The sequence below is a fragment of the Trichoderma virens genome (assembly GCF_000170995.1).
Source record: "Trichoderma virens Gv29-8 chromosome Unknown TRIVIscaffold_5, whole genome shotgun sequence".
Taxonomy (NCBI): Eukaryota; Fungi; Ascomycota; class Sordariomycetes; order Hypocreales; family Hypocreaceae; genus Trichoderma; species Trichoderma virens.
In genome coordinates, this window is record NW_014013744.1 from 1,469,763 (window position 1) to 1,495,667 (window position 25,905).

The window sequence follows — 25,905 nt, forward strand, 5'->3', positions numbered from 1 at the left end:
ACCGTTCCGGTGCATACGTTCAGCACTACAGAGACCGGGCCTTTACCATCTGCTCATAGGCTGTTTCTTGGTTTCTCCTCGTCAGCTTCCGAAACTAGTTCTCGACGAATGCCCTGGATGGGGCTTCCCGGGAGAGCCGATGTACAGTAGCAGTATTCCTGCAGTCCATGGACAAATATGCTCAGGTAATCTTGGATAATTGCTCAATGGTCCAAAGCAGACTAGACAAAACCACTCCGTCGGTTGAGCGTTGATAGCCGAACCTATGACCAGGGATGGCTAATCCAACCAACAGGTGAGTACAGCCATGCCAGGGAACGTCACACACCAATGCTGTACTTAGCACTGAGTATGGAGTCTTTTGAACTATCTTTTTGTTCTGTTGGCTTTTTTCTCCCCCCCCAGCCACTTTTCCCTCCCTCAGCCAACAACAGCGTTCTCTTGGCAGCCTATCGTTACGAGACGTTAGTCTGCTCACATCGTATCAAGAGCCAACCATGCCTCTCTGCCCTTGAGCATCCTCTTAGCTTAATCTCCCACCAGCAGGGAACTTATGTCAACACCACGTAGACGAGTATTACCTATGCGACGGCATCCGTGAATGCCGTCCAAAGTAATTCGCCGTCTCAACAACCTCTGACAAAGGCCAACGGGATTAATTACAGAGCAAGGCCTTGTCATTCATTTTCGCCCCTTTACCTGAGAATGGCCATGCTGTGCAGAACTCCATCGGATCGCCCCTTATTCTCGCCAGACATGACCATATATGGAACAATGCTTTCGTAATGCTTTGCAGAAATGGACTGTCCGTTTTGAGAATTTATTGGGGGTCAGGGTCACAGCTTACTCAGCTTGCTGCAGGTGGCTACGATTGTGTCTTCTCTTGGGAACCTTTTGTTTGTCATTCATTTTACAGCATCACTCATTTCACACGTGTGCGTGGAACCATCATATTTGGGATACACAACTGTGCTGGAAATTCATTCATTTTTTGCCATGCCCTGAACCCTTAAACACCGATGATAATCCCATAAATCCCAATGCAACCCGGGTATTAGAAAGCTTAAATCTTGGTAGCAGCCTCAAGAGCCTTCTGCTTCTTCACGATGCGCATCTGAGCCTTGGGGCCCATGATGCCACCGCCCCACTGTCGGCGGACCTGGTCGTGCTTCTCCAGGTAACCATCCTTGATGGCAGAGACGAGCTTGGACAGCTCGTTCTTGTCCTCGGAGCGGACCTCAGTGAGGGCCAGGACGGCAGCGGTCTATGGTAAAGTTAGTTTTCTCATTCGTGCCTCCTTGATATCTGGGGAACAAATAGACTGACCTTCTTGTGGACGACAGTGCCGAGACGAGCCTTGCCCTTGATGATGGCGTAGGGGATACCCATCTTCTTGCAGAGAGAAGGAAGGAAGACAACCAACTCAATGGGGTCAACATCGTTGGGGATGAGGACAAGAGAAGCCTTCTTGTTCTCGATCAGGCCAACAACGTGGTTGAGACCGTACTTGACGGTGTAGGGCTTCTTGGAGACATCCTCCTTCTTCTTGCCCTCCTTGACGGCGGTAGCCTCCTTCAGGAGACGCTCCTTCTTCTCGACCTTGGTCTCAGGGCGGTACTTGTTGAGGAGCTTGAAAGCCTGGGCGGCGGTGTTGCGGTCAAGGACGTGCTGGAACTGGGCCAGAGAGGGGGGGACCTTGAGACGCAGGCGAAGGATCTTGCGCTGGCGCTGGAGGCGGACATACTCGGGCCACTTTACCATGCGAGACAGGTTTCGCTTGGGCTGGATGTCCTGGCCGATGCCATAGTTGCGAGGGCGCTTCTCGATGAGGGGGTTCTGTACCGTCTTGTTAGATATCTACGAGGTGTCGTCTCATCATATGGAGGGGGAGAAATTTTTTTTCACTAACCTTAGGTCCCTTCTTGCCAGCCTTGCTCTGAGGGAACGGAGCAGGGGCGACCTTCTTGCCAGATTTGGGAGGCTGTCATTGAGAAAAGAAGACATCAGCGAGGGGCTCAAGCCAAAAAGTCTTCTCTGAACTCTAACGAGAACACATTATGGCATATTTCAGCACACATTTGTGTCTCCAGCCAAGTCTTCACCATTCAGTCCACACGAGGTGAACGTCAGGCGGAATGTCCAACAGGTTGCATAAAAGCTGACGCTGTTGTATCAATTGCGCTTTCGCGCATTTGACTCACAAACTGTGGCCATTAGAGTCTTTTGGTTGACTGTTAACTTACCATCTTGTTCCTTGGGCGATGGGTTGATTTGTCGAGGATGAACAAATTTCCTTGAAGCAGGTTGCGAAGAAAAGCGAAAGAAAAGTTCGTTAGCAGGTGGTGGGCGGAAAATTAGGGCTTGGGAGTTCCGACCGCTGGTGGGCCCTAACGCTATGGAGAAGGCTTTAAGGTGTGGCTGGTGTGGCGTAAATCCACGTGATCTTATCGATTGCTAAGAAAAAAGATCGATAAGAGATAACCAGTACCCTGGAGTCATTTCCAATGACTGGCGCTTTGAGAGTCTGTATAGAGTTCACCTGTTGAAACTACGATATCGTGAAGGCCAGATCCATATCATATCCCTTTTTCTTGTTTTAGAGACAAATACCTCGAAAATCCCTTGACCCAAAATATTGTTTATATACAACTCTACTATACACTAGAGCAGATCAACGGCTGCCAGCAACTTCGTCAGATTGCGCCTCATATTCACAATAGATCTATTACGAGATGCCACCCACCACATGCGTACGCTGCCAGGCGAACAAGGCAGTTGTTAAGCGACCAAAGAACCACCACAAGCTATGTCGCGAATGCTTCATCACTGTGTTTGAGGACGAGGTGCACCATACCATCATCTCATCCAAGTTATTCTATCCCGGAGAAAAAGTTGCTATTGGAGCGTCAGGAGGCAAGGATTCAACAGTGCTGGCATCTGTTCTGAAGACCCTTAACGAGCGCCACAAGTATGAGCTTGATCTAGTCCTTCTGAGCATAGACGAGGGCATCAAAGGCTATAGAGATGACTCCCTGGAAACGGTGAAGCGAAACGCGGTTCAGTACGATATGCCCTTGAAGATCGTGGGCTACGATGAACTATATGGCTGGACCATGGACCAAGTCGTGGAGACTATTGGAAAGAAGGGTAACTGCACATACTGCGGTGTTTTTCGCCGACAGGCGTTGGATCGGGGTGCAAAGACGCTGGGAATCAAGCACGTTGTCACCGGACACAATGCGGACGATGTTGCAGAGACTGTCCTCATGAATCTCCTTAGGGGAGATCTGCCTCGACTATCCCGTAGCACCAGTATTGTTACTGGTGGCTCGTTGAACGACGTCAAGAGAAGCAAGCCTCTCAAGTATGCTTACGAAAAGGAGATTGTTCTATATGCACATCACAAGAAGCTGGATTATTTCAGTACGGAATGCATATACAGCCCCGAGGCATTTAGAGGCACTGCGAGAAGTCTTATCAAGAACTTGGAAAAGGTCCGGCCAAGTGCAATATTGGATATCGTCCGGAGCGGCGAAGATATGGCTCGTCTAACGCCAGACAAAGGACAAGGGGCATGCGCCTGTGACGAAGGCGAGGGGATGGGCGGCTGCGGATCTGCCAATGCTCGAATGCCAGGGAACGAGCTCGCACAAATGGAGGCAAGCACCAGGGACCAACCTTCAGATAATGGGCTGGAGACTGAGATCACATCAAATGGCACACCCAAAGTCAATGAAGATGATGTGGTAAAGCTCCCTGTCCGGCAGCGACGCTCCAAGGAGCCCGGCCCTGTTCAACTACAGACGCTTGGAAAATGCGTCAAGTGCGGCTACATGTCCAGCCAAGCAATGTGCCAGGCGTGCACATTATTGGAAAACCTCAACAAGAACCGACCGGAGATCTCAATATAGAGCTAGCTTTTTGCCAATAAATTCCCAGCACAAGCCAACATTTTATTAGCACTGTCGTGTGAATGCTTTGAGTAACGAGGCCGAATTCGGGCTTCATATCAGTCGTCCGCCATCCAGTCAAATCCACTCGTAGTCTGGTATATACACTTTCTTTCATTCGGATTTCGAGGTCCCCTGTCTAGTCTGTTGGATTGTATACAATGGTGCCTTAGGTAAATCTCTTCTCCAGCTGTATACAGTATCAGCAATTGTCCGTATGATGAGATATATGTGTGAATCGACTTTACCTTCCATCCATTGCTCAATTCGAATCCCAAAGGAGCCTCTGGGTTGTCCGACTGTCCTCTCAATGTGCCTGTAAGGCGTCGGTCTCGCTCCATCACTTCGAATGCGTTAGTATATAAATCGATCGACATCCTTGCTGAAGGAATATTCGTCTCATCGAGAGCTTCTTACTTTGCTGCAAGAAATAGTTAGCTATCGAGTGCAAATAACCGCATTCCCGGCTAGGGCTGACTGACTCTATCCCACTGATCCAATGAATAGCGCGGTCGCTTGCCCTCGTTCTGCCACGTCTTGAAGGCTGCGAGTCCGGTACCAGAGACACCAAACATCTATCCACAAACTGTGAGCTGCCTCGCATTCCCCTTTGGTGGAATCTCGCTCGGTATAATACGCACGACAATCATGATACCATAGGGTATCAGAGTTTCGAAAGGGACAGGCATGGCTGTGTTGTGCCGCCTCGACGGTCTTCCGGGTTATATATCGATTGAGGGAGAGGGATCGAAGTCGAATTGGCCGCTCGACAATCGGAACACAGCCGCAATATCGAGATTCTGCCGAGCGTCGTTCTTGATACTGAGCCTGCACGTCAGTGGGCAGAGGACCAATTGGAGCCATCAATTTAGATGCCTGAGGCCACAGCGGGACATCCCTGCACCAACGCATAGTTAGTGCCCCGCCTACTCACACTGTAAACGCACCAACATTTGGCGGGGAAACGCGATTGTTGAATGCGCACGCACTGTGACTCCTGCTTCCGCGACTTTGGGGCAAGCTTGGAGAACGCGACTGTGGTGGCTGTTGTCGCATCGCTTCCAGCAGCAGTCAACAGAGAACGGCTGCGGCAACATGCAATTTTATAGGTAGGACCCGTGCATCCAGCAGGGTGATTCAATAGGGCTTACCTGAAAGCAGCTGTAATTAGCGAGCTTTCTGCTTCACGAAGCCTATCAACAGAGCGCCACACATGCCACCTGACTCCAGATCGCAAACGCCGAGTCTCGATCGATATGCCATCGTCAGGGCCATATCCCCACTCCGAGAGTTCCATTAAGCAGCGATAACCATGGCGAGTGCGCAGTCGATGGAGGAGGAACTGCAGCAGAGCGTCATGCTCTCCGAAGACGCCGAATACGAGACGGCAGACACGGCTGGCGAGGATGTGTTTACGCCTGCGGCTATAAAAGAGAGGACCATGAGCACAGTCTTTGCCCAGACTAGCGTCAGAGGCAATGACGGCATGGAGGTGGATGAGGATGACGACGAGCTGAGTGATCGTGACGCTTCTGGAGAGGAGATCGACGAGGAAATGGATCAAGATGCCGAGGGAGAAGATTACAACGAGATTGTGGACCAACAGATTGTGGTCAGCAACGGCCGCCCTTTCCAAATGAACGAGGATAACGATGATGACGATGACGAAGAAGAGGAAGAGGAAGAAGATGAAGATGCGGATGGCGAAGAAGATGGTGACGAAGGGGTTGGCGCAGTTAAGATCAAGCCAGGAGATACAGATGACGAGGACGAGGACGATGAAGATGCAGAGAGCGACGTTTCCGATCCGCTCAGCGTTGCTGAAGATGACTCTGACGACGAGCCGGCTTGGGAAGAAGCTGGAGAGGTGGAAGAGGACGACGAATCGGAGACTGGGCCCTCAAACATCTGCATGTTTTGTAAACAAGACGAAGAAAACGATCCAAGTGAGGATTTTGAGGCGTTCCTGACTTGTTCTAGATGCAACGAGAATGGTGGGTCCTTGAGAAACTGAAAGATGTCAAGACAAGCTTGGCTAACATATTTCAGCTCACCAACAATGCGCGCGAGATGCGGCGGCGATGAGCGAACAGAACAGTAAGTCACTGCCAAGCCTACCTCTGAAGAAAGCTGCTAATTCAGGCCTAGCTGCAAAACATTGGAAATGTCCAGAGTGTGATAACGGCGACTCTGACCGGGATGAACCTGAAGAACTGGAGAGGGAGGCTAGCATTGACGGCGAAACCAGGCCCGAGTCGCAGCTTTCTGACGCCCCTCCCGACCTCTCTCCTAGACATCACATGCAAGACGGCGCCGAGGCAGAAACCAACCCCAGTGACCTCACAGCCCATGCAGAGGCCTCAGACGAGCCTCGTCTACTGCGAAAGAGAAAGACTTCGTCTGCTGAGCCTGAAGAGGCTACTATTGCCCTGCGCAGACGCCGGCGTGGCCTCTCAGCAGACGCCGCATCAGCCAATGAAGATACTGATAGCAAATCGGCGGAGCAGACGAGGGGTAGCTCCCGTGCGGTTCGTCTAAAAGTTGCTCGCCCATCTCTTGTCGTCATCGAAAAGAAATCACGAGTCTCCCTCGTGGTGACGATGCGTGTGCGGCCGGGGAACCTCAAGGAGATACTTTCACGCAGGCGGAGAGAAAGGAGGCGTTCTGGAGCAAGTGCGCGGCCGCCACGGACTCCAGTCGCACCATCAGCTGTGCGCCCCAACTCTGCAGCCGTTACAGCAACGCCTGCCGCACTCCCGACGCCGTTCACCACGGATTTCTATTCAACGCCTTTCTACTCTCTATTTGATAAAGAAACTGAAGACATGAAGGGAAAGCCCTACGGCGGTATCTTGACAGAACCAGAAGCAGACACATCAAAGACACTGCCGCAGCCTGACGACCGGAGACGGTTTGACCAAGCAAAGCAACGTGCAGAAGATGAATGGAGAGCACGTGTGCTGGCAATGCAGGCAGAGGTGGATATGCCCATTCGCAAGTCGAAGAAATCAAGCGATAATGCGAGCCAGATAGAGTGCATCGAGTTTGGCGGCTGGGAGATTGACACGTGGTACGCAGCACCATATCCAGCCGAGTACAGCAGGAACCGCGTGCTGTACATATGCGAGTTCTGCCTTAAATACATGAACTCGGACTATGTGGCGTGGCGCCATAAGCTTAAATGCGCTGCGAAACATCCTCCGGGCGACGAGATTTATCGACACGGATCAGTGTCGGTGTTTGAGGTTGACGGCCGGAAGAACCCAGTCTACTGTCAGAACCTGTGTCTTTTGGCAAAGCTTTTCTTAGGGTCCAAAACATTGTATTACGACGTGGAACCATTCTTGTTCTACGTCTTGTGTGAGTATGATGATTGCGGCTACCATTTCGTCGGATATTTCTCCAAGGAGAAGCGCGCAAGCAGCCAGAACAACGTCTCATGCATTTTAACCTTGCCGATCCACCAAAGAAAGGGATACGGCAACCTACTTATTGATTTCTCATATCTCCTTACCAAAGTAGAAGAGAAGACGGGGTCTCCAGAGAAGCCACTCTCCGACATGGGTCTTGTCTCGTACAGAAATTATTGGCGCCTGCGGCTCTGCCGATACTTCATCGAGACATTAAAAGATGATCAGCACAAGCAAAACGGCCTGAGCATTCGACAAATATCAGATGATACGGGCATGACACCTGACGACGTGATTGCCGCTTTGGAAGGCCTTCGAGCGCTAGTGCGGGATCCGCAGACAAAGGTATATGCCTTCCGGATCGATCTGGAATACTGCCGACAGTACGTGGCCAAATGGGAGTCAAAGGGGTATGTGCAACTGAAGCCCGAGGCTCTTGCATGGACACCATATGTGATGGGCCGCAGCAATGCTGTTAACTTTGAGCTTGGGCCGCCTATCAACACGATTGCCCCTCGGGAAGACGATGAGGCCAAGCTTGAGGAGGGTGCAAATGGCATATCGGGAGAAAACCATTCGATGATGATGGACGGTGAAGTGAACGAGGGTCCTCAGTCGAGAATTAGCTCTGCATCGGAGACGGGCGACTCAAGCAATAGCAACCCAGGATTTACACCGATTATGTCGATCGAGGAGAAGATGGCGCCTGAAGACAAAGAAAACGCAGAGCCACAAGACGAAGCCATGGATGATGTGGATTCGGAACCAGATTGGATGACGCCTTATCGCGATATACCACCAAGCCGCTTTGAAGTTTTCCCGCCTGTAGCCGGTGGCCGCCGTGCTGATCGCTCGCGGCAGAGTGTAAGCAGACCATTGGTGCCTCGCAGCTCAGGAGGAGGTAGCTCTCGGCCACGACCAAAGAGGGCTGGTGGGAGCAGCCGGCGACCTCCTGCCAACCGTCCTAGAAGCAGCGGATCTAGGAGAAGGACAGGCGGCACTGGTCGTGGCCCTGGCAGGTGGCCTAAGGGAACTAAGAAGTCAGACTACGGCAATGCAGACAGTGGGCCGGGATTACCACCTGGATGGAGGGACAGGCCGGCCCCTGGGACGGACATGATTACAGACGGCGATCACAGCGTTACAACATCTCTGGGCGACGAAGAACCTGCCAAGGACGAAGTTAGAGTCATGACTCCTCAGCCGTCGAGCAATGGATTTGTGCTGAGCGTACAGCTGGGCGGCCAAGCAGTGGCGGCACCCGACCAAGGCATCAACGGCGGAGGCGAAGAGGAAGAACTGGATGTCGATGCTGAGGGCGAAGACGAATAATGAAATGCTGGCTGCATTCACGGATGCTTTTTTTTGGCTCTCTTTTTTTGTGACTGCTCAGCATGCATAGGGCGTTGGAAAAGGATATCAAAAACTGAATCTTGCCCTTGTTTTATTTATTAAACTTGTGTTTTTTAGTTGTTGATTTCTCTTTTTTTTTTGCCGGTATCGTTGGGACGGGCCGGCGTAAGGGCTGGTTGGGTGGCGCCACGGAACACCGGGGGTATACCTTTTTTATTATTAGTATTATTTTGTTTTCCTTGTGAGGAAGATATGAAGCTGTAGAGTAGGAGACTCTGTCTGTAACGTAAACCAAGCAAAGCATTCTATGATCCATCTATCGTGTAACATGTGATTCGCCCCCTATTGTCTACTGATCCTCACCACCATCATCACCACCATCTTTCCTCCTCTCCTCCCAAAACCCCTTCCCATAACTTACCAGAATCTCCTCCCCCTTCTTGATCCCTCCTTCGCTCTTCTTCTTCTTCTTCCCATCCCCCTTCGCCTTAGAACCCCCTCCCACCGCCCAAACCCCGACGCAGACCTCGCCCCATTTCTCGCAAAACACGTTCCCAAACCTCGCATTCGCTCTCTCCTTGCCCTCAATCCCGCGATAATCATTCACAAACCGCCCCTCGTTCCCCTCCCTCGCCGCATCCACCGCCACGTCCATCTCCCGGTCCAGCCACAAGTCATAATCGCTCTCCTCGCTCGTCGTCGCCCTTCCGTGCAGCCTCCCCAGGTACGCCAGTATCAGCTCCCCCGGCGCAATGTTCTGCGCGGCGAACAGCCCGAACTGGCCGTACGCCGGGTGGCTGCGGTCCGTGATGGCCTGGATCTTGACGCGCGGGCACGGCGTTTCTGTTGCCGGCGACGAGGCTGGGGCGGTTGGCACTTGGTCGATGTCGCCGTCTTGGGGTCTTGTGCGGAGGAACTGGATGTGCGTGGCGGAAATGTCTTTGCCGTAGAGGGGCGCCTTGAGATAGGGGAGCGTTGCTGGCCAGTTCTTGGGCTTTGACATGGTTTCCAAGGTTTCGTCAAAGGGGAAATGGGCGCTACAATGATGCAATATTGTATTGTATTTTTATTTTGTCAGAGCAAGATTTGTTCCTGTCCGAAGATTTGGCGTTAGGCCATGTGCTGCTGTCTGTCTGTCACTTACAAAACCGACATGGTCCTAGACTTCATCCAAATCTTCATTACACGCGACAGCAAATCGCATCAATCTAAATCAAACAGCTATTATACTACACTCCAAGTTTAGCCTATGGTTGGTTCTTCCTTTCCCTTGTCCTTCCACTCATGATGCTAGCTAATCTCCTCTCCTATCAGTTTGTGCACTCCCTTTGTCTTGTTATAAGAAAAGAAAGAAAACAGTGAATAAATCAAAACCTCAATGCAGCAGGTATTTCCGAGTCCTATCCATTTCATCTCAACTCATCCCATCCAATCCAATCCGCTCTCATTCCCAACACCTAATGTGACATCACCTCTCTGTAGCGGTCCAAACTCAGGTCAACCGAGTATGCGAGCAGTCGATCTTGGGTAAGTGGAAGGCTCAAAATTCGGGATCGAAGTTCCATATCCTGCACTCGTGTTAGTGGGAAGATAATTAACAAGGTGTTTCAATCAAAGAATCACATACCTGTTTCTGTCGTGTCAACTTGACGATTTCTCGGGCAGTTTCGTCTGCCATGTCGGAGATAGCGGCGTATCGTGTAATGTTGCTCTCTACTCCAATATCCTTCATCGCGTTCAGACCTGCAAGGAGCCTATCCAGCAGGGCAGGGGAAACGCTTTCTCCTTTACCCCGGCATTCGATCAGCTGGAGGAAGTGGCCATAAATCTCACCACCCTGGGTCCATTCTGAGATGCCCTGTTGACGATCTTGGAATTGTGCGATGAGAGACGACAAGCCGGCGTAGTCACGCTCAATAATGGCCTGCGGGGCAACGTGCTGAACCAAAATGCGGTGGGCTTCAACATGTGATCCTGCTCGCAAAAGGCACTGCATTTCAGCCACAGAATCTTTCTTCACGCAACGCATATAGAGTGCAAGAGCTTCCCAGATCCAAGCTACTGGGATGCGGTACTTCTCCGTGAGCATGACAAAGTTGGCATCTGACTCGGATCCAATCAAGTTGGCGTGCTGACAGAGGTGTTCTTGGAGAGCCTTTTTGCGTGCTGCTGTGTGGTGCAGGTGTAGCAACACGAAAGCAGCTTCGAGCCACTCGCCTGCCCGGGTAAGTTGGGCAGCATATGCAAGAGTAGCGGCATCGGCCTTTTCTAACCCGTTTGCACCATATGAGACCTTGCCGGTGGATGTCAGGGCGATGCCCAGCTGCCATCGAAGTCTCGCGTCAAGAGGGGAAAGCTGCGAGTTCTCCGGGCGAAGGACAGCCTCCAAGTCGGCGTCTTGGTCAGCATACAGCTGCAAAAGACCCCAGAGCAGATCTTGGCGAGTGTCGATATTGGTATCGTCCCAAAGAGGAGCGATACCCTGCTCAACATACCAGGGGCGAGGCAAGTCCTCCTTATCTTGATCAATGTCGTCCTTGAACTTCTCGACGGCAGCGGACAGGTCATCATGCTTCGAAATGGCATACCACAGTCGCAAGCCGAAAGATTGTCTCCAGTCTAAACCAAAGTGCTTCGAGATGACAAAGGAATCGACTCGATCCTCGTTGGGTACACCCTTCAAACCCTCGCAGACACAGACATTTCCACTCAGGAGCTCGTAAATGGTACGAATGGCCTCGGAAAACTCAGACAGTATCTTCGAATCCAACCACGACTTCACCTGCTCTCTCATTTCCTTCTTTGCGACATCACTAGTGCCGATCAGGGGGACCAGAGTTGCAAGGCGGAAGTTCCTACCATCCAAGAGGTGTTTACAGGCTTCTGGGATCCGGTGACCGGCAAGACATGCGAGCGCCTTCTCTTCACTAGTGGCTGCGAGGCCAATAGCCGTAGATGAGGCCTGGTCGACCAAATCGGACCAGAATTGGGACAGCTTGTTTCTGCGCGCCAAATGCTCGTCCTCCATCGGACTTTGGTTGTCTAGATTGTCGAATAAAATGCTTGCGAGCTCCCAGACCTGCTTCTCATGGATGCTGGCCGCATCAGTCATAATCTTTGGCTGATACAGGCTCTTGAGACTTGTAGTGTGAAGGTTGGCTTGTGGCACTCCCTCAACGATGCTTATCTCGGTCACAATATCCTGAGAGGCAAGATATTTCTTTGATGGCTGAAACCATGTCAGTCAACCCCATTTATTGGTTCACATTCATTACGTGGTGGACTTACCTCAGCAGTGAATGTAGCCAGGCGAACATCCTGCTCATTGGTCTCTATATTAGACCGCTGAAACGTCAGGATATCCGTGTTATCACGTATTGACCGGCGCGAGTGTGAGCCGTCCAGCGACCGAATCAAGACAAGGGTCTCATCTGGTCCCCAGGTTGGCCTCGAGACGCTATGAAAGGCGCGCTCCTCTTCTTCGGCCGTAAGAATCTTAGCCTGTCGTTCGTATGGGAACTGTAATGGACACAGAAAATTTTAGCATTCTATTCATTACTTGGTTAAATACACATTGGGGCCTCTACCCAGCCCGAAAAAAGTAGTAGTATCAATCTCAACAGGGGAAAAAAAAAAAGTTGTTAATTCACAAAACAATGAGGGTACCGACCTTGGGAAAACCTTTGGCAGATTGAGAAGCGTTAAACTCCTGACGTGCCGGCTTCGGCTTTGGCTTCTCAAACAAGGAATTCATCAAGTCGATACTCGTAGCGAATCCACGTCCTTGATCCATACCAATCTGAGCACCAGTCGCAGGTCCGTTTTTCCTATCGGACCTGGTTATGCTCCTGCCCCAAATAGACGACTTTCGAAAATCCGATTCGTCGTCGAGATCAAATGTTACCGTCTTTCCCCCCTTAGGGGCAGCACCGGCTACCTCTTTTAGCAGATGGCGGTCCCTTTTAATAGGGCTGACCGTCTTCCTCAACATTTCCATCCAGTCGTCGCCATCTGCGACTTCAAGCTTAACAGGGCCAGCTGAATCCTTCATCGCTCTCATTCTGGCTCTGAGAATGCCACCAGGAGTTGCGGTCGAGCGCTTAGTATCCTGGCCACCCTCGGACGAGGCATCGTCATGCTCCGCGGCGAGATGCTGTCCGATAGAAGACCTCGTCATGTCTTCATCCTCGGACATATCATACTCTGCGATGTCGTCACCGGTCATTTCATTTTCCAGTGAGAGTTTGACATCATATGTAGCAGAGTCCGCGGAGCTAACCCCTAAAAAAGACTGTCGTCCAGTGAACTCAGTTGTGAACAGCCCTTCCTGGTCGTCGAAAGTGCCAGGAATCATGTGCGATTGAGAAAAATCCATCGCGTCATCATCTCGAGATGGATGGGACGGTGCCGGCGGTGCGATGTTGGACAATGGGGCTGCAGTAGGAAGGTCGAGAGTAGTGTCAAAATCAGTCTCTTCATCCGAGTCGTCCAGTCCGTATGTTGTGAAGTGCTCAACGGAGAAGACCCAAACTCCCGTGTCCACATCGTAGCTCTCAAAGGTGGTGTCGACAATACGCTTCAGCCGCTCAATGTGCTTATTGAAGCGCTTGGGGTCGCTTGAGACCCTCTTGTCTCGACCACCGCGAGGCCAAGATTGTTCCAATGTTATCCTAGCAGGCACATTCAGACCCTTTCCGACGGGTGGCTTCTTCGCCGCAATGGGATAGACAGTTGCAGACCGAGGCTCCAGTTGGATGATACCACCGCAAAGCTCATCGAGATCGATGGCGCTAATATCCACCGGGATCTTAAAGGTAATGGAACCGACATTCTCTCGGCCAACGGTGAAGTTATCAATCCGCTGTCGCTGAATTCTGTTCATGTTCTGGAGTTCCTCCCGTGAAGGGTCCATCCAGTATTTTCCTGGAGCGTTATCAAAACCGTTGGCCTGGGGCTCGGGCGTAGCGCTGTCTTCCTCTTGAACAATGGCCAATTCCTTGTCCTTGCCCTTGCCCTTAAATTGCTCCATTTCGGGAGTTCGAAGTCCGTTCGTGGTGGGAGTCGACTTGTCCGACCGGGGAGTATCCTCACCAGGAGTTTCTGGCACATCACCAGGAGCTGGTAACGCTCGTACAGGGGAGGAGTCTTCGCCATCTACGTTGGTATCAAAACTGACTCGCTTAGCCAGTTTTCGTGGGCCGGTTCCATTATCGCCGTTCCGGCCGTCCTTTGCCGGCGTAGAGAAGAGGTCGCTCCTCAGTTCGCGGTTAATAACCAGCTTCTTTGAGCCCGTGCTTCCATACCAGCGCGTGTTGTTAGTATTAGAGAAGGCGCCAGGCAGGAGAATACTGTCCTCGGCGTTGACAGTGCGGCGCAGATTGTTTGACGATATGCTCTTGCTGAGGGCGGTTCCGCTGCTGCTGGCGCCCAACAAGTTACGGCCCAGACTGCTGGGAGTGCCAGAGAGGACTGCGGGGCTTCCTCCTCCAGGAGTCCCATAGCTGCTGTAGGAGAAGCCGAATCCTCTCTTTTGGGGTGTGCCAAAACGACCGGAAGCCGCAGGTGTAAACTTATACATGGGGAAGATTGAGGGTCTCTTGGGCTTCGGCTGTCCGCTCAGGGGCACCGCGAGTGGACCAGGGTTCGGGACTTCGCCTCCACTAACCCCAGAGAACAACGATGGCGAGCCATAAGCCGAGACGTCGCTCAAGTTTGCAGTGAGACCTTGAGGCACGTTGTTAACTGCCTGAGAAGCCCCTAGCAAGGAGCCACCGAGGCCAAGGCTTTGTTGCTGTTGGTTACCAGCGTTGCTAAAGATTCCACCTTGAGTTCCCGCTGCAGTGTTACCGAACAGTCCCGTACCTGCTGCTGCGGGCGTAGATCCAAAGAGGCCAGGCTTCTGCTGATTTGCTGCTGATCCAAACAGGCCTGTGCCGGCAGCTTGCTGAGTCTGAGCGCCGGTACCACCGAAAAGGCCGCCGCCTGTGGTGGTAGCAGCAGGCGTGGAGCCAAAAAGTCCAGTACCTGTAGCTGGCTTAGCTCCGAAAAGGCCTCCAGCAGCTGTATTTGTGCCTCCCAGGCCTGTCGTTCCCTGCTGTTGGGCTGTGTTGCCTCCGAAAAGGCCACCACCTGTGTTGGTAGCGGCAGGGGTGGAGCCAAAAAGCCCGCCTGTAGCTGGCTTCTGCTGAGTGTTGCCAAACAACCCCCCAGACTGTTGAGTTTGCGCCTGACCAAACAAGCCTCCTGAGGTATTCTGCTGCTGCTGAGCGTTGTTCCCAAAGAGACCTCCGCTAGGCTGTGCGCTGGCGTTGGTGTTTCCAAAAAGACCGCCGCCAGTCGCGGTGTTGGTATTTGAGCCAAAAGCGTTATTGGTCGTTCCAAAGCCCGTGGATGGCGTGTTTGTGTTGTTGCCGAAACTGAATCCAGTGCCTGCAGGCTTCTGTGCAGTGTTGCCGAACAAGCCTCCGCCAGTGTTAGCTGCAGCGTTGTTCGTTGCACCGAAAAGTCCACCACCAGTGGCGGGTGTCGAACCAAAACCACCAGTTGTCCCGGTGTTGGCAGCGCCTGTCCCAAAAAGACCTCCGGTTTGGTTCTGCTGGGTGTTTCCAAACAGACCTCCACTTGGCTTGTTGGCGTTGCCAAAGAGGCCACCACCAGTATTGCTGGTAGCAGGGGTATTTTGGGTGCCAAAACCGCCGCCGAAGCCAGAGGTTGCGGTATTAGGCGTGTTGGTTGCTCCAAACAATCCGCCAGTGGTGTTTGTCGCTCCAAAGCCACCAGTTGAAGGAGTATTCGTCTGATTGCCGAAGCCGCCGAAGCCCGAGCCTACCCCAAAAGCGCCAGCACCGCTGGGGTTGCCGTGCCGTCTGCCCTGGACGTAGTCTACCAATCTCAGCTCATCAGCAGACCACTTCTTATAGGGATCTTGGAATAAGATATTCTGGAATGCGTTGGAAGTGTTGGTGCTGCTGTTGGGCTCTTTTTCGTTGAAGGCTTGGAAAGGAGTGACGGCCGTGCCTGGAGGATCGCCAGTGGTGCCGCCCAGAGTATTAGTCGAACCAAAGTTGCCAAAACCCGTGCCCGTGTTGGAAGCGGTGTTGGTGTTGCCGCCGCCAAACAGAGAGCCCGTGTTCGCAGCTCCGAAACCGCCTGCTGGTTTATTAGCATTGCCGAATAGGCCGCCGCCAGTAGTGTTACTGCCAAACGCAGAGGGGGTGGTAGTGTTGGTGTTTGATCCAAACCCACCAAAGCCCGTACCGGTGCTGCTAGGGGTGCTGGAGGCTCCAAAGAGACCACCTGAAGCAGGAGTAGTAGTAGGGGTCGAGCCGAAAGAAGGCTTGCTGCCAAAGCCGCCCGCGTTTGATCCAAAGCCGCCTAAAATATTGTTAGAATTGGGGGAGGCAGAGGTGGGGGTGAAAATTGGGAACGAGGAAGGCAGCGGATGAGTATCTCTATCCCGTGCCCTTCGACTTTCCAAAAGAATGGACTTACCAGGCGTTGAGCCAAAGCCGCCTCCGGTATTGCCGCCAAACATGCCGCCGCCGGTGTTGGTAGATGCACCAAAGCCTCCAGTGTTGGAGCCGAAGCCTGTATGGTCTGTGGTTAGTGATTGGTGTAACGCCTGGCCGTGGTCGTGATTGAATGTACCTGATGAAGTGGTGTTATTGTTGGCTCCAAAGCCACCAAACCCGCCCGAGGACTGCTGGTTGGTGTTTGTGCCGAAGCCGCCCCCAAATCCGCCGAACGACATGATGGGCGTCCGTGTATCGCGGTATTCGGAGGGAGTGACTGGTGCTAGGAGCTATCCGTAAACGCTGTTTTGTTGTGGTAAAGCGTGTGCTTCGCGAAGAGGGACTCGAGAGAGGGCGCGATCAATATCGGCCACGGACAACAAATCGAGAATCGCGGAAGAAAGCGCGCATATGCGATAATATGTGGATTAGTGGTAGCAGCGGCCGTCCAGGTCAATCATGCCCGAGGGCGAGGTGATGAGCCGATGAGCGAAAAGTCGCGTTGTGGTGATGGACCGATTATCTGCTCTATCTGACGGCTTTCTAACAAAGAGCTAAGCCGCGACAAATGGCGCCGCAGCAGGGACAACGAGAGGCGCAATGACCGAAGGAGAGACAAGGTAAACAAATGACAAGAAAACTGCTGAGCAAGGACCAGAGAGGTGCAGCGCAAAAGGCGTAAATGGCCTTTTATACCTCCGGCAAAGATGGTCACCGTTGAGCTGGTGGGCAGCAGACGGGAGGCAAAAGTTCAGGTCAAAGCAAAAGCCGGCCCTTTCTCTGCTCAGCTCAGCTTTTTTTTTCGTGTCGCTGCTGCTGCCCGCTAGGCTAGGCTGACTGATGTTGGTGCCTCAGACAAGAACTTTCCCCTCCCATTGGCCCAAGCCGCGGTGATGACTAACGCCAGCCAATCAGCGCCGCCAATTGCTCTACCAGGCAGGCAGGTTGCGGGTGCCTAGGCCACTGCCTACGAGGAACCTTGGTCAGGTGTAACCATGTAACCCCTTCTGTAGCGGCTCCCCTCCACTGACAGGCGACAAGTCAGCGGGTGTGTTTAGGCCTAAAGCCGCTGCATCGCGAGAGCAACCGCCTGTTGGCGCGTCAAGCTCCGTCGCGTCGCATCCCTCGTCCGCTGGCAAAATAACGTCAACCCAAGCAATCAACCTCGCAGTGCTTCCGACCATAGCTACAGACCTCTCTTTTATTCATTTCGTTATTCCTGTTATAAGCCGCATTCCACACTCTATACTACTTTTTCTGTCCTCCCTGCGTCCTTATTTTACGGCCTGGGCTTTCCCCCCCGTTGCGACCCATGCGCCGCCTTTTGGTTCCCCTGTTGGCAGTATAAGCTTCTCAGAAAAAAAAAAAAGCCCAATCCTCTTTGGATACGCTATCGCATTCACGCACTCACGCTCGCTCACTTGCTTCACGATTTACGACTCCTCGGCCTGGACTATCCGCCTGGCATGAACTCTCATACGCCTCGCCCTTTTCCGGGGCGATCAATAGCAGGAGGGTCCAACCAGCATGCGCAGCCACGGAACCCCCCCGCGCCGCAGGTGTCTTCCAACGAGGATTACGGCACCATTGCCGACGAGGATCGCGAACACATTGATGAAGTCGTAAGTCGCCACCACCTGTCTTAGGCCGTCCCGGGCTTCTCACATGGCAATGACATAGTTCGACTTGATGGACATGAAGAAAAAAGGGTGGCTGAATAGCTACGAATTCAAGCACTCCCTCGCCGCGCTGGGCTTCGACATGCCCAAACCCGAGTACTGCAGAGAACTAGAAAATTACGGCACCGTACCGCCGGACTGGCGAGATCCTCACAGCTGCCCGGTGAACCGCCTGCTTATCTACCCCGACCAGTTTCGACTATGCGCCGCAAAGCTCATTGCCCGACGAGACCCGCGTGAGGAGGCAATCAAAGTATTCAACATGTTCGACTACGACCAGGATGGAATCATCTCGGTCGAAGACATGAGGCATCTGGCTCAGGACATTAAGGAAGAACGCACAATGACGGACGAGGAGATCCAGACCATGATAGAACATCTCGACCACGACGGCAAAGGCGGCGTGAATCTCGAAGAGTTCATACAGATGATGGAAGAGGCTGGCTAGTTGGGCATCAAGAGAGGCCAGAAAGATGTTTTATGACAAAAGCTTCAGGGGAGACCATGCCAACCTTGGCCCAAAAAAAAGCCTTCGATATCCCGGCATAGAGTTGTTTCGCCGCTGAAGATACGGCTCGCCTTCCCGACAACCCGCCCTTACCGGGACGTATGAAAGCTGGTCGGCCCACCCAGGAGCACACGATTTCGGAATGTTGCAAAGTCATAGTCAAGGACAATGGATCACATATAATGCGCACATGCTCACAAAGTATATCTTTTTTGGAGATGGCGTATCGGTAGTTTTTGTCGCTTTTTTTTTGCTTGTTTAGGATTATGTATAACGAGGCAATGACAGCAGGAGTTGCTTTCGGCTTCAGGACTAGAATAAGTGCTACGAGATACCTATGCTAGCATTCACGAGAAGGAAAGCTTGGACAAATATGAACAAGGTCGAATTCAGATCTACAATTTTGAATTCCAGAGGCGCGTTGTCTAATTAACATACCACGTGGATCGTGCGAAGATGACAAAAAAAAGATATCCGGTTTAATTCCACTCAGCCACCCAAACGAGTAGTATCTTGTCCCCTCCCCCCAGCAAAGTCAAGAAAACAAATTGGTACGATGCCGAGAAGTCGTTGCTACAGGGAATAGAGACTTTTACCTTTAAACAAAGGTAAGGTATAATAAGTCCATGAATGGGAACAAACAAAAGAGAAAAATGGCGGTATTAGAAAGAGTGTCAAGAGCAATGAAAATCCGTCAGTCCCGTCTTTGGTATATAAAAATTAGTCCAGTTTTTTTAAACAAACTTCTCCGCCTTAAAATTGGATTAGATCTTGCGGCTGGCCCTGTTGCTGTCGCTGCTGGGCTCCAAATGGATTGCTGTTTATCTGAGGTTGGCCACCGTAGGTGATGCTCGGAAGGCCTGTGAACTGCTGTCGTAGGAAAGGGTTGTTGCCGGTAGCTTCTGGGTTAAGGCGACCAAGACCGGCTCCAGCGCTGTTGATAAACGTTCCTGGAGCAGTGTGCTGAGAAGGGATTCGCAAATCTCCCGTGTTTCCGTATGTGTCCATGCCGTCTCCAGAGGCAAGCAAAGCGTTCAGCTTCATCTCGTGCTCGCTGAGTTCTCTCTGGGGCTGGCCAAAGGCAGGCTTCTGCTGCTGCAGCTGGATTTGGGGCTGGTTGAAGTTAGACAGAGTCTTTTGCTCTGGCAGAGGGCTAAGAGAAGACGTCGCAGGTCTTGCTGATTGCGGCCTGTTCTGAGCAAAGGGGTTGTTGGAACCGGTCGGTGTGGGCTGAATAGACTGGTGCTGCAGCTGATTATTGGTTGCCCAAGGATTGTTGCTTCCAGGCTGAACGGCCAAGTCCAGCGCCTGAGTAGGCTGCAAGTGTTGTTGCTGGGCAAACTGCTGCTGCTGTAGGAATTGCTGTTGTTGCTGCTGCTGCTGCTGCTGCTGCTGCTGCTGAGCAAGGTTACCTGCTGGCACCGGGAGGAAGGTATCAAGACCGAAAGCCACGTTGTAGTTTGGCTGCCAGCCAGTTTGCTGCGGCTGCTGCTGCTGCTGCGGTTGCTGGTATCCGGTATACGCGTTTCCTAGATAACCTGTCTGCTGTGGAAGCTGCGCAGCCTGTTGATCAATTGGGTTGGCCCAGAAATCCACAGCGTTGCCTTGTTGGTATCCCTGGTTGAATCCGGTGTGCTGTGGTTGCGAGGTTGCGGGAGTGTCATCGTCAAATAGAGAAGCGGCGTTAGAATCTTCTAGCTCACGGCGTCTTCTCTCCTCCTCCTCTTGGCTCAATTTGATGGCTTTTGCGAGATCGTCATCATTTTCACCACTGGAGCGATTCTGCCTTCGTTTCCTGTCCTCCTCCTCCTGGTATTTGCTGGCTTCAATAGCAAGGCGATACTCGGTGTCGTCTTCCTCATTTTGAGCTCTCCGTTCTGATCGAGGCTGACGTCGCTGAGACTGCTCGGCGTACTGCGGGCCGAAATCTGAATCGAGACCCATGACGCGCGACTTCCAGGACTTCCGGTCGCTTCGCTCCGCTCGCAATCGCTCGTCATTAAGGATAAGCGCGGTCAATTCCTTTGCCGCGACACGAACTGCGCACTGCGTTAATAACCGCCAACAGGAAGAGCGGGGCCATCGACCTACCATTCTGTCCGACATCACGGCCTTCCTCGTCGATGTACTGGAACTCTCGCAGCGTCTTGATGATGTAGATACTCTGGCGCGCCCATGTGACAACTAGCTCAGAGCCTTCGTGCAGACAGTAGTCGAGAACCTTCAACGCCTTGAGAACGTGACGCCAATTCTTTCCTTTGTCATTAAGTCTCTTATCAAGCATATCCATTATGTCGTAAAACTCGTTGGACCTTCAACCGGACTGAAGTTAGTTTGACGCTATGGTACTTGCTTGCTCAGGGCGCGACATACGTGTTGAAGGTCATTTGAGCAATCTCGCTCATCTGCGTGCCTGTCGGACCCCATGGGTCATTGCTCGTCGCTATGGAAAGAAGTTACAATTAGCATCGCTGACCAGACCGATGAGCGGCAATTCCGGCGGTGACAAACCATCTCGGACCTTGACCTGGGCATGAGAGTAACCCTTGGTCACGTTTTTCACGCTGCGCATAACCTTTGACATGGTGGGCGAGTTGTACTATTCACAGCTAGAAGAGGAGAAAAAAGAAAAGAGGAGGGAGGAAAAGGGCTGGATGATTGACGCGCGAGAAGTTGATGGGGGTCGGTCGCAGCTAGCAGGATAGGAGAGAAGAGAAATGAGATTGAAGCGGCTGTCCGGGGTGCGCAGCAAATTCAGCCGCTAGACGCAGCGAGCGTGAACCTTTGGCAAACGGCTGCACACAAGCAGGATCCAGATGCTGACGAGCCTCACAAGAGGTGAATCGAATCGCCACTCGAACTCGGCGGCTGCAACGCTTGATGTGCCTGGGAGGTGCTTGGCGTGGGGCGGCTGGTCGCAACAGCTATGGCGCTTAGCAAAGGGGAGAGGCAATGCACGCGAACAAAGAGTCTTTGTCGTGCGAGCGGTGATGAGGCCTGATTGCGCGGCGCAAAGAGGCGGGAGGATAGATGTCTAGTGCAAGTCGTGGAGGGAAGAAGAGGCTCTTCCGAGAAGAATGCTGAGCGAAACGGGCTTTGACAAGTCTATCAGTCGGTTCGCCTCGCCTTGTTTCCAGCTAGCTTGAGTCAGTTTACGTACGCTCCCGGCTTGATTACGTTAGGAGAGGAGGAGAGGGAAGACGAAGAGAAAAGTTCCCCAGGCCTGATGGACAAAAATATCCGAGCACGCTGAAGCCCGAATTACGCTGCCGGCTTTTTGTCAGCAGGCTGTGACGCCTAATCTGCATACCTCGCTCTTGTACCTTACGTCACGCGCTGGCCTCCCATCTCCAGCCACGCAACTGCTAGATTGAGGGAAATACTCCGTAACGCCCCGTACAGGGAGATCCGGGTCTCAAGCCCGTCAGCCAAGGCTTACCCTACATCAAATCATTAAGTCTCCATGGTTCCATGCGTGATTCCAGTGCGTCAACCGGGGCTTCCACGGCCAAGAAAGCAAGGCACAGCGTACAAGTCGGCATGCCAGGTAGCAGGCAATTCCGATTCGGCCGGCTTGCGCGTCTCTAATTGGGAGCTGCAGCAACTGTTCAGGTAGGCCCGGAGTACGCCGGAGCCTGTGAGGTCATTCACTGTCACTGCGGTGGGCCAGCATACTTGCAGTTGCATGTGCCCTGCGCCTACGGAGTACATTCATGTCTATGCATGTCTGCATGTTTGGTACGTGTAACCGGGCGTTGAATCGTTGGCCACTGGGGCTTTTGGTGGCTGCAGAGGCTCAAAGAAACAAACCGAGATCAATTGGATTCTCGTAAATAGTCGCAAATATCAACTAAATAGAGCTAGCGGAAAAGCAAATTTTCATCAACCTTGGAAGCCAAATTCAACGTCCGTCTCCATCTTTGAGAGGCTGTCCTACCCTATCTCAGGTCCAGATCACCTATTTTAGTACCTACTTTGCCCGCGTCTTTTCTATGTGCGAGGCCTCTTTGCACTCACTGGAGCACTGCCACCACCACCATCACCATCACCGTCTTCTTCTTCAATCTTCAAGTGGTCTCGCTTCCGAGAATCTGGAGGCGTAACCGATTTTTCGTAAAAGAAATTATCTGTCGGATCCTCATCTGTAAGGTCAATCACTATGTTTTCATCATTGTTCTCGTTTTGGCGCCCCGTGGCCGACACCGAGGGTGTTTGATATAAATGCGAAGGTACGGAGCCGACGAATAAACTTTCTTCGCTCTCTTCGCTTCCTTCGGTTGATTTGGGGGGAGAGTCGTCAGAATTGCCCTCCCAATCATCTCCCGGGCCTCTATCACCTGGGGTGTTCCGTGTGAGCGACGGTGTATATGACGGGTTGTACCCATCGTCAGAGACAAAGAGGCTGCCTTCCGGATTGTCATTCGTCGAACTCTGAGCAGAAGGTGCCGTATCTTGGCTATATTCTTGGTTCGGTTGATCATCTTCATCCTCAGTAAGGTCGAGCAATGGGTGTCCAGAGACAGATCGGTCATCTGGCACGATGGTGGATTCATCATCACTGTCTTGGATGGCTATACGAAGCATCTCGAAGTTGAACAGCATATTGCTAGGTTGTGAGCTCTCAGTATGTGGGAGACTATTTTCTTCAGCGCTGACTGAGTTGACACCCAAGTTGGACTGTGAAGCGGGTTGTGATGAAGGGTTGGCACCCAAATTGGGTTGTGAAGCTGGTTGTGATACTGGTTGCGATGAAGAGTTGACGCTTAAACTGGGCTGTGAAACCGGTTGCAATGGGTAGTTGACACTCAAGTTGGGCTGTGAAGCGGGTTGCGATGGAAGGTTGGCACCCAAATTGGGTAGTGGAATTAGCTGCAATGGAGAGTAGTCGTCATCGTCATCGGATGAGCTTGAGCTTGAGTCCGAATCTGAGTCTGAACCAAGATTTAAGTCTGGGCCTGGACCTGGACCTGAATCGGAACCAGGACTTGAATCAGAGTCAGAGTCAGAATCAGCGTCGGAGTCAGTATCCGAACTCGATTCTGGCGAGGTGTCGCCGGTAACGATCGAAGTCTCCGCCTCCGGTGATTCAGGCCTACTTCCTTGAGGTCCTTCTGCCTCATGACTCCCGAGACCTCTGAGCAGAACGGCCCAGTCTTCTTCCGATGGGATAAACGAATTGAGTAGTGGAAATAGATTCCTCAACTGCGATCGGGAACGATTCTTGACATCCTTGGGCCTCCGGACAGCGTTGTTTACGTCCATTATAAAGTGCCAGTCTCGCACTGGTTGCTTCCTCTGCTGCGTGTCAAGCCACCGGTCGAAATCCCAGAATTCAATTTGGTCTAGACCCCGGAGGCAATAGACGTAGTCCATGCCTTGTACTGTACGAAGTGAACGAAATCCTCTGAAATTGGGCTGTAGTTTGGATTTGCATTTCATATGATGGTTTATACCCCTCGGCTCATGGTTGCGACGCATATACATCTCGCTGGACTCTGGAAGATAGACGCCGATAGTCTTGAGGCGAATAGCCTCCGGAAGCCACACTAGCGAAAATGTGCGACGTGATGTATATTTCCCGCGGTCGTTGATTGCAAAGGTGAGATGTTGCGATCCTATCCAGAGGATCTCGATATGCTGCAGCCGTTGGACGTTTGCTCGAATCCCTTTGGCAAAGCGACCCTATTCGCCCAAAGAAGAAAAAGCAAACGTGTTCTTGCCATAGAATATATGACTGCCCCAGAAATGCCATTTCCTGCAGACCAGCAATGGAGCCAGGAATACGTTGGGATTAGGCGCAAACGTAATGTTCACCGGAGCCCTTCCCACGTGTAGGCGATGAAAGAAGCTTGGCCTTTGATACCGGTTCATCGGCACTGCACTTGCTGGATGATACGGGTCTAAGCGGGATATGGCATGGACCACCTTGCCTTGAAACTCGAGGAGGCATCTGAGGATCTTGAATTGTATGTCCCCAGGTATTTGCTTCCTAGGAGTGTCACTCCGAAGCATGTCGCTCCCAGGTGTGTTGTCTGCAGGTATGTTAGAGGACCGCGGCATCTCTCTCCGTAGTAAATCTGCTTGTAGTTCTGCCCTCGTAGGTTTTCTCAAATTCAGGTCTGGGTGAATTTTTTTGAGGACAGGCGAAGCATTTCCCTCCTTGCACGAAATCTTGTAAATCCGCTCCCATTCCACTTGGCCCTGGCGGATGAGGGATGGCCAAGTCTGCTCCGCTGGTTAGTCAGGAAACAAAGACCCTTGAAGCTTTCAAACTCAATGAGGTTACGTACCGCTTGAGTGCGCCTCTCATTCGATTGGTTGGGTTGGGCTCGTCTTACTATTCCATCTCGAAGAAGCCTCTCGCGCTCTCTTTCGTCACTTTCGTGCCTTCCAATAATTGCTTCCAAATCTCTTATCCTGTGCTTCCGAAGGCGTGCTTTTTGATGAAGAGTGGCCCAGCGAATTCGATATTCCGGGAGGGCATGAGAGAATACTTGCCGCGATTCTGCTTCAGAGTCGGTTGGTGAATACTCATAGTCAAAGTCAAATGAAACCCCGTCTTCGTCTTGATCTCCGTGTTGACTTCCATCCTGGCCTCCGTCCTGATCTCTGTTCTGATTTCCGTCTTGACCAGGATCTTCATCTTCATCTGAGTCAGAAGAGTCAGAGTTATCGCCATCGCCATCGCCATTGCCTGGATCTTCAACTTCGTCTCCGGGAACATCAGACGAGTTGACTTGATTTGGGCCCGAAGTAGATGAAGAAGCGGCAGCTTCTGCTGTCGTCTCCTCATTTGCCGCGTTGAGTGCAGCTGCCAGCGTATCAGTATCATTCTAATGGAATGTCATTTTGTGGAGGCTGACCATGGTTACCTAGAGAATGATCATCCTCATCATGTGACAGGTTATACTCGTCCGTAGCGCTGGTGTCGGTCTCTGAAGGAGTAAGGTCGATAGTCGAAAGATGATCATCGTCATCATCATCATCCATGGTGACTGTGCTCATGGCTGATACAAGAGAATGTGCTGATGATCGCCAGTAGCAACTCGGCAGACAAGGGAGAGTGGCGAAAGGGAAATAAGAATGCTTGAGTGATGTTCACAAACGATGATGATATGTAAAGAAAGGTTGAGAGGCTTGAGGGATGGAGAAGAGCGGTGGAAAGAAGAGCTGAAAGAGCGGAGGAGAAGAGCAGAGAGGAGGAGAAGAGAAGAGCTTCAGATTATATAGGTGGTTGCGAATCACGTGGTGCTTCAATAATTCTGCCTTGAAGCGGTGTAAATTCTGCAGAGAGCTGGAGTTGGAAGAGATAAGGAGCGTGCACTCTTGTATATATCATTCAGGCTGTTGAGCAGGTGTCGTATGAGTTGGCTAGAGAAACACGCTGCATTCGAGCCGACTCGATCTTGAGTGGCAATTGCCTGAACACTATGGAGGTAATCAGAATGACTAAATGAGCGTGTGAGCATTGGCCGTGATTGAAATGACCTTTGA

At 52.0% G+C, this 25,905-nt stretch overlaps 9 protein-coding genes across 9 annotated transcripts; 3 read left to right on the forward strand and 6 right to left on the reverse strand.

Annotated features, from left to right (window-relative positions):
* Positions 1-936: 936 nt before the first annotated feature.
* TRIVIDRAFT_215860 (uncharacterized protein) lies at positions 937-2,305 on the reverse strand (the record flags this gene model as incomplete). Its single annotated transcript, XM_014102415.1, has 4 exons — positions 937-1,264; positions 1,327-1,836; positions 1,910-1,981; positions 2,244-2,305. The coding sequence occupies 4 exons, from the start codon at positions 2,244-2,246 to the stop codon at positions 1,064-1,066; spliced, it is 786 nt and encodes a 261-aa protein (XP_013957890.1).
* A 427-nt stretch (positions 2,306-2,732) lies between these two features.
* Positions 2,733-3,911, forward strand: TRIVIDRAFT_37830 (uncharacterized protein; the record flags this gene model as incomplete). The annotated part of the gene is made up of 1 exon (XM_014102416.1): positions 2,733-3,911. One exon carries the CDS (start codon positions 2,733-2,735, stop codon positions 3,909-3,911), a length of 1,179 nt encoding a protein of 392 aa, XP_013957891.1.
* On the reverse strand, positions 3,731-4,747 carry TRIVIDRAFT_186246 (uncharacterized protein; the record flags this gene model as incomplete). The annotated part of the gene is made up of 5 exons (XM_014102417.1): positions 3,731-4,140; positions 4,199-4,293; positions 4,368-4,371; positions 4,433-4,525; positions 4,592-4,747. 5 exons carry the CDS (start codon positions 4,637-4,639, stop codon positions 4,120-4,122), a joined length of 261 nt encoding a protein of 86 aa, XP_013957892.1.
* Positions 4,748-5,280: 533 nt separating this feature from the next.
* On the forward strand, positions 5,281-8,692 carry TRIVIDRAFT_147750 (uncharacterized protein; the record flags this gene model as incomplete). The annotated part of the gene is made up of 4 exons (XM_014102418.1): positions 5,281-5,360; positions 5,397-5,944; positions 6,000-6,047; positions 6,099-8,692. The coding sequence occupies 4 exons, from the start codon at positions 5,281-5,283 to the stop codon at positions 8,690-8,692; spliced, it is 3,270 nt and encodes a 1,089-aa protein (XP_013957893.1).
* Positions 8,693-9,062: 370 nt separating this feature from the next.
* On the reverse strand, positions 9,063-9,716 carry TRIVIDRAFT_220935 (uncharacterized protein; the record flags this gene model as incomplete). The annotated part of the gene is made up of 1 exon (XM_014102419.1): positions 9,063-9,716. One exon carries the CDS (start codon positions 9,714-9,716, stop codon positions 9,063-9,065), a length of 654 nt encoding a protein of 217 aa, XP_013957894.1.
* Positions 9,717-9,874: 158 nt separating this feature from the next.
* Positions 9,875-16,463, reverse strand: TRIVIDRAFT_73902 (uncharacterized protein; the record flags this gene model as incomplete). The annotated part of the gene is made up of 6 exons (XM_014102420.1): positions 9,875-10,281; positions 10,341-11,942; positions 12,002-12,232; positions 12,384-16,087; positions 16,205-16,300; positions 16,361-16,463. The coding sequence occupies 6 exons, from the start codon at positions 16,461-16,463 to the stop codon at positions 10,171-10,173; spliced, it is 5,847 nt and encodes a 1,948-aa protein (XP_013957895.1).
* Positions 16,464-17,336: 873 nt separating this feature from the next.
* On the forward strand, positions 17,337-18,817 carry TRIVIDRAFT_73899 (uncharacterized protein; the record flags this gene model as incomplete). The annotated part of the gene is made up of 2 exons (XM_014102421.1): positions 17,337-17,846; positions 17,905-18,817. The coding sequence occupies 2 exons, from the start codon at positions 17,691-17,693 to the stop codon at positions 18,349-18,351; spliced, it is 603 nt and encodes a 200-aa protein (XP_013957896.1).
* Positions 18,818-19,242: 425 nt separating this feature from the next.
* On the reverse strand, positions 19,243-20,995 carry TRIVIDRAFT_22172 (uncharacterized protein; the record flags this gene model as incomplete). The annotated part of the gene is made up of 4 exons (XM_014101968.1): positions 19,243-20,450; positions 20,503-20,723; positions 20,785-20,854; positions 20,923-20,995. Coding segments are annotated over 4 exons (1,572 nt in total), but the record flags the coding sequence as incomplete, so codon positions are not given.
* Positions 20,996-22,401: 1,406 nt separating this feature from the next.
* On the reverse strand, positions 22,402-25,401 carry TRIVIDRAFT_63893 (uncharacterized protein; the record flags this gene model as incomplete). Its single annotated transcript, XM_014102422.1, has 5 exons — positions 22,402-22,502; positions 22,662-24,093; positions 24,175-24,636; positions 24,702-25,222; positions 25,284-25,401. The coding sequence occupies 5 exons, from the start codon at positions 25,399-25,401 to the stop codon at positions 22,402-22,404; spliced, it is 2,634 nt and encodes an 877-aa protein (XP_013957897.1).
* Between the last annotated feature and the right edge of the window lie 504 nt (positions 25,402-25,905).